Below are 6,026 nucleotides of genomic sequence, written 5' to 3'. Positions count from 1 at the left end.
AGATTTTGGCTTGCTTACTTTTTTTTTTTAATTGTGCTTTGGGTGAAAGTTTACAGCTCAGATTAATTTCTCATTCAAAAATTTTTACACATATTGTTTTGTGACATTGGTTGCAATCCCCACAATGTGATGGCACACTCCTCTTTTCCACCCCGGGTTCCCTGTATCCATTCGACCAGTTCCTGTCCCTTCCTGTCTTCTCATCCTGCTTTTGGACAGGAGCTGCCCATTTGGCCTCATGTATCTGATTGAACTAAGAAGCACATTCCTCACGTGTATTATTTTTTATTTTACAGTCCTGTCTAATCTTTGTCTGAAGAGTGGGCTTCATGAATGGTTTCAGTTCTGGGTTAACAGAGCGTTTGGGGGCCATAGTTTCAGGGATTCCTCCAGTCTCTGTCAGACCATTAAGTCCGGTCTTTTTATGCGACCGTTCCCACTGTTTTGAGTCATTGAGTGATTATCAGAAATCTTTCCCCAAAAAAGAGTGGACCAGCCTTCAGGCTGAGCAGTAGGTTCTCCCCAGGGAGACTAGAATTCCATGGAGCAGTGGGCAGGAATGGGATGGGGAACAGAGCATCCTGCCTCCACCTGGGTGCTAAGTGAGCCACTAGCCCTGGTGGTGCAGGCTGAAGTGGAGCTGCTGCCCTGTGGCCACAGAGCATAGAGTGAAATCGTGTAAACTGAGGCCTCATTGCCAGAGCAGTGACATCGGCCTTGTGCTGGGTCCTTTGACGGGCAGGGAGAAGATGGGCTGCCTGTGCTTGGCCTGAGCAGGATGCCTTGTTCCCTGGACGTTCTCGCAGGGTTTCTATCAGAGCCAGTTGTCAGGATGAGCAGTCTGCCATCCCCCCACCCCAGGCTCCTGGACCTCTCGGGGCAGAGCCTGCTGAGGAACAAGGCTGCATCCATCACCACCCCAGAGCCGCTGCCTGTGGAGTTCTTCCCACCACTCTTGAAGGCATCCCTTGCCGGGAGGCACAGGGAGACTCTGCAGGCGATGGTACAGGCCTGGCCCCTGGCCCTCCTCCCTCTGGGGACATTGATGATGGAGCAGCAGCCCCACTAGGAGACCCTATAGGTCACGCTCAGTGGGCTTGATGTCCTGCTTGCCTAGAAGGTTCACCCCAGGTGAGGTTCATCAGTAACCTAGGAGGGCCCCAGGGATCAGGGAGAATAGAAGCCTGAAGGGTGCCAGTGAAGAATCTCTGGGAGACCTTGGGGTCACTCTGAGAAGGGATTCCAGAAGTGTAGGGCTGATTAAGATGCAGAGGTAACTGAGAGAACATGTACCAGCTCCCTCCCAGTGGTACTGAAAGATACTAGGAGCAGGGACTAAGAAGGAACCCAGGGGCTGGGGGGACAGTTGCTGTTGAGTCAATTGAGACTCATGGCAACTCCCATGTGTATCAGAGTAGAATCGTGGTCCATAGGGTTTTTAATGGCTGTAACCTTTCAGAAGTAGATCGCCAGACCTTTTTTCTGTGGCAACTCTGGGTAGGCTCAAACCTCCAACCTTATAGTTAGAGCTGAGCACATTAACCATTTGCACCACTCAGGGACTCCCCAAGAGGAAAAGGGATGGAGAAAAGAAAGGTAGAGAGGAGAGGGGTAGGGAGGGCAACAGCTGGGGTCTGGGGCAAGAGCACAGGCTGGACTCCTGGTCCTTGCCTAGATTCTGAGACCAGTTGCTTTTGAGTCGACTGTGACTCATGGTGACCCCCTAGGTGTCAGAGTAGAACTGTACTCCATAGGGTTTTCAGTGGCTGGTTTTTCAGAAGCAGGTCACTAGACCTTTCTTCCAAGGTGCCTCTGGGTAGGTAGACGCGAACCTCCAACCTTACATTTAGCAGCTGAGTGCATTAACTGTTTGCACACCCAGGGAGTTGATCTTAAAGCATCTCAGCCAACCACCTGTTTTTCCCACAGGAGATGGAAACTACAGGTGCTGGATTTATGGACAAACACCCATCAGGAATTCTCGACCATTTGGGCTGGGACCCCAGCCAGGGTCTGTGAGTAGGCACTGGAGCCAGAGACAGAGCCATCCATGGCGAAGAGGCAGAGGGTCCTGGGATGGGGGAGAGGCAGCCCTTCGCTCCAGTAGAGGTGCTCATGGACCTCTGCCTGAACGTGGCCGCCCCAGATGAGTTCCTCACTGCCCTCCTTAAGAAGATCAGGCAGAGATGAGGTTTGCTACACGTGTGCTGTAAGGAGCTGCAGGTGTTTTCAATGCCAGTGCAGAATATTGAGAAGCTGCTGCAGTTCCACTCTGTCCAGAACCTGGAAATGAACTGCACCTGGAAACTTTTGACCCAGGGGCGGTTTGCCCCTTACCAGGGCCAGATGGTGAACCTGCCGCAGATTCCTCCTCTACTGCTTGCAGGCCATATCATCCCACCATTCCTAGGCCAAGGAGAAGCAGGATGTCTACCAGTTTTCTGCCCAGTTCTTCAGCCTGTACCACCTCCAGGAGTTCCGGCTGGACTCCATCTCCTTTCTGGAAGGCCGCCTGCACCAGATGCTCAGGTTGAGCAATGGCACACCTTCTCTGCAGGCTGGAGCAGGCCTGCTTCAGGCCAGTCAGCAGTAGGCACCGACTGTGACAACTGCTGGTGATGTGAGTGAAGAAGACTGGGTGACCAACACATTGTCTTGTCCACTGCTCTGTCCCCAAGCTAGCTGTCATGTAATCACTCAGTAAACATATGGGTATACACTGGGACAGATGCTACGAGGAGGGACACCATGCTAGGAAACTATAATGAGGGGTTTGGGCCTAGTGAGAGTGGGTGTGTTTAGGAAGTGATGTCTAAGTTAAGGAGGAGCTTCGTGGTGCAAATGGTTAAGCACTGGGCTGCTAACTGAAAGGTTGGCCATTCAAACCCACCCAGAGGCACCTCAGAAGAAAGGCCTGGTAATCTTCTTCAAAAGGTCACAACCATGAAAACCTATGGGGCAGTCCTACTCTGCGCACGTGGGGTCATCATGAAATAACTGAGTGAAGAGGACATTGATGAAGGGAAAGTCCATCCAGTGGGGGCATTAGCATGCAGCTCACTCTGTACTCATAGCTTTGTGAACATGAGCCTCTCCCTCTGAACTAGTTGCTGTTGAGTCGACTCTGACTCATGGCACCCCGATATTCAGAGTAGGACTGTGCTCTATTGGGTTTCCTGTGGCTGATTTTCAGAAGTAGATCATCAGGCCTTTCTTCTGAGGCTCCTCTGGGTGGACTTGAACCACCAAACTTTTGGTTAGCAGGCAAGTGTATTAACCATTTGCATCACCCAGGGACTCCTAAAACCAAACCATTTGCTGTCAAATCGACTCTGACTTATGATGACCCCATGTGTGTAGAACTGTGCTTCATAGGGTTTTTATGGCTATGACCTTTCAGAAGTAGATCACCAGGCCTTTCTTCCAAGGCACTTCTGGGTGGACTCAAACTACCAAACTTTTGGTTAGCAGCTGAGTGTGTTAACCATTTGCACCACCTAGGGACTCAAAACTGCCCTCAAATTCCCTGTAGGTAAAAGGGTTGCTTTGAGATGCTGGGAAGATAATATATGGGAAATGTCTGATTGTGCAGATGAGGGTGAAGGAGCAGGAGTGAAGAACTGTGAAAGTTGTAAGTGATCTGCTGCTGATATGTAGATGTATGTGAACCCCTGTAGGCTGGCAGCCCCAGTTGATGTGGCCCTTCATGTGGGGCTCAGGTTTGCCCTTCATGCCCCCTCACAGTAGCCTCATCTGGCATAGAGACATGGGCAGCTTAGGCCCAGGCAGTGGCCAGAAGGAATCCTGAGCTGAACACATTTTTAGTCGTGTCTCCCAATACTCAAACTCAGTGATGCCCACTGCCTTAGTCTCCTAAGGCTGCTGTAACAAAAATACTACAAGTAGGTGGCTTTGAAGAACAGAAACTTATTTTCTCACAATTCTGGGAGGCTATAAGTCCTAATCAGGGTCTCAGCCATGTTGATTCCTTCCTTGTCGGTAGTCCAGGCATTCCTTGGTTCCTGGGCTTACAGATGCTCTTTACATGGCATATGTCTTCCCCAGTTTGTGCTTGTCTCTGTGTCTAATTTTGCTCTCTTTATAACTCAGAAGTATGATTTTATTAACGTAATTGGAAAATTGCTTTATGGAAGGTCATTACGTTACATTACATCCACAAGTATAACAAAAAAAAAAAAAAAAGAACCCATTGCTGTCCAGTCAATTCTGACTCATAGTGACCCTCTATGTAGAACTGAGCTCTGTAAAGTTTTCTTGGCTGTGAACTTTATGGAAGTAAATCGCCAGGCCTTTCTTTTGCAATGCCACTAGATGGGTTAAAACTGCCAATTGCAAACCATTTGTGCCACCCACGGTCCTTAAGCACAGGTATTCCCCGTAAAAAAACACCAATCCCTTTGCCATCGAGTCAATTCTGACACATAGCAACCCTATAGGACGGAGTAGAACTGCCCCATAGGATTTCCAAGGAGCCACTGGTGGATTCAAACTGCTGACCTTTTGGTTAGGAGCCAAATACTTAACCACTGCGCCACCAGGGCTCCAGGCACAGGTATAGGGGTAGGGTTCCAACACATGTTTTGAAGGAACACAATTCCATCCGTAGCACCCACCCTTGATGGAGATATCATGTCAGACTCTCCTCTTGGCATGTTCCATTGCTATCTCAATTCATCCCATGACAAATACAAGGGGTGTGTTGTCCTCTGTTTGACAGATGAAGAAAGGAAGCCTTAGACACTCAGTCATACAACAAATAAATGAGAGGACCCCCCCTAAAATTGGATTGACTGGGTGTTCATACTCTACCATGTGTCATCCTGAGTGTTGACCATCATGGGAAATACCTTGTTTTGAGTGGGAGGTCCCAGGGTGGTGCAAACTGTGCTTGACTGCTAACCTGAAAGTTGGTGGTTTGAATCTATCCAGCAGTACCACGGAAGAAAGTTCTGACGATCTGCTTCTGTAAAGATGACAGGCAAGAAAACCCTATGGAGCACAGTTCTGCTGTGTAACACATGGGATCATTATGAATCAGAATTGACTCAAAGGCAATGGGTGGTTTGGTTTATGGTAAATCTGGAGTCTCTGGATGACGCAAACGGTTAACGTGCTCAGCTGCTAACTGAAAGGTTTATCTCCCACCATCCTCCACCCACCACCACCATTCCCCACCACTAACTGCCCCATCTCTCCCCAGGTGCCTGAAGGCCCTCTTGGAGACCCTCTGAATAACCAGCTGTCTGCTTATGGAGTCAGACCTGGCACACCTGTCTCTGTGCCCCAACACCTGCCAGCTGAAAGACCTGAGCCTGAACAACATCAGTCTGACCAGTGTGACTGCAAGGCCACTCCGAGTCCTCCTAGAGCAAGCCTTGGCCACCCTCCAGGGCCTGGACTTGGACAAGTGTGGGATCATGAGCACCTAGTTCAGTGCCATCCTGCCTACCCTGGGCCACTGCTCCCAACTCGAGACCTTCAGCTTCTGTGGGAACCCCATCTCCATCGCTGTCCTGGAGAGCACACTGCTGGGCTGGACTACCTGAACCACATGCTGTACCCTGCCCTGCTGGAGAGCTAAGAGGACGTCCACGGGACCCTGCACCTGGGCAGGCTGGCCCAGCTCCACGCCCAGCTGCCACAGATCCTGCAGGAGGTGGGGTGGCCCAGCATGGTCTGGTTCAGCACCAACCTGTGTCCTCAGTGTGGTGACAGGACCTTCTATGACCCAAATCCCATTCTGTGCCCCTGCTACATGCCTGCCTAGCTGGGTGTGCAGTGGAAGTGGAGGGGCAGGGTTAGGGGAAGATGTTGACGTGGGGAGTTGATGGGACATGTGTCCTATAGAGTCAGAAATATAAATCTGAATTTCTAGAGCAGGTTATGGGCTTGAGTTACCCCTGCATGGGTGGTTGTAAAGAAATGGTTAGAAATAAAGGGAATTTCAGTGTCAGCCTTGTGGTGTCGTCTGTGATAGATGGACCCATCTTCCCAGGTTAAACCTC

At 50.2% G+C, this 6,026-nt stretch overlaps 1 protein-coding gene across 1 annotated transcript; it reads left to right on the top strand.

Moving 5' to 3' along the window:
- Positions 1-832: 832 nt before the first annotated feature.
- LOC101342364 (melanoma antigen preferentially expressed in tumors) lies at positions 833-5,788 on the top strand. Its single transcript, XM_012558315.2, is given in 6 exon segments — positions 833-1,131; positions 1,930-2,069; positions 2,072-2,358; positions 2,360-2,529; positions 5,222-5,538; positions 5,541-5,788. Coding segments are annotated over 6 exon segments (1,461 nt in total).
- Positions 5,789-6,026: the final 238 nt, after the last annotated feature.

Source organism: Trichechus manatus, unplaced genomic scaffold, assembly GCF_000243295.1.
Source record: "Trichechus manatus latirostris isolate Lorelei unplaced genomic scaffold, TriManLat1.0 scaffold00157, whole genome shotgun sequence".
Lineage (NCBI taxonomy): Eukaryota > Metazoa > Chordata > Mammalia > Sirenia > Trichechidae > Trichechus > Trichechus manatus.
The sequence above is the reverse complement of the archived record's forward strand: the minus strand, read 5'-3'. Positions and strand labels throughout refer to the sequence as shown.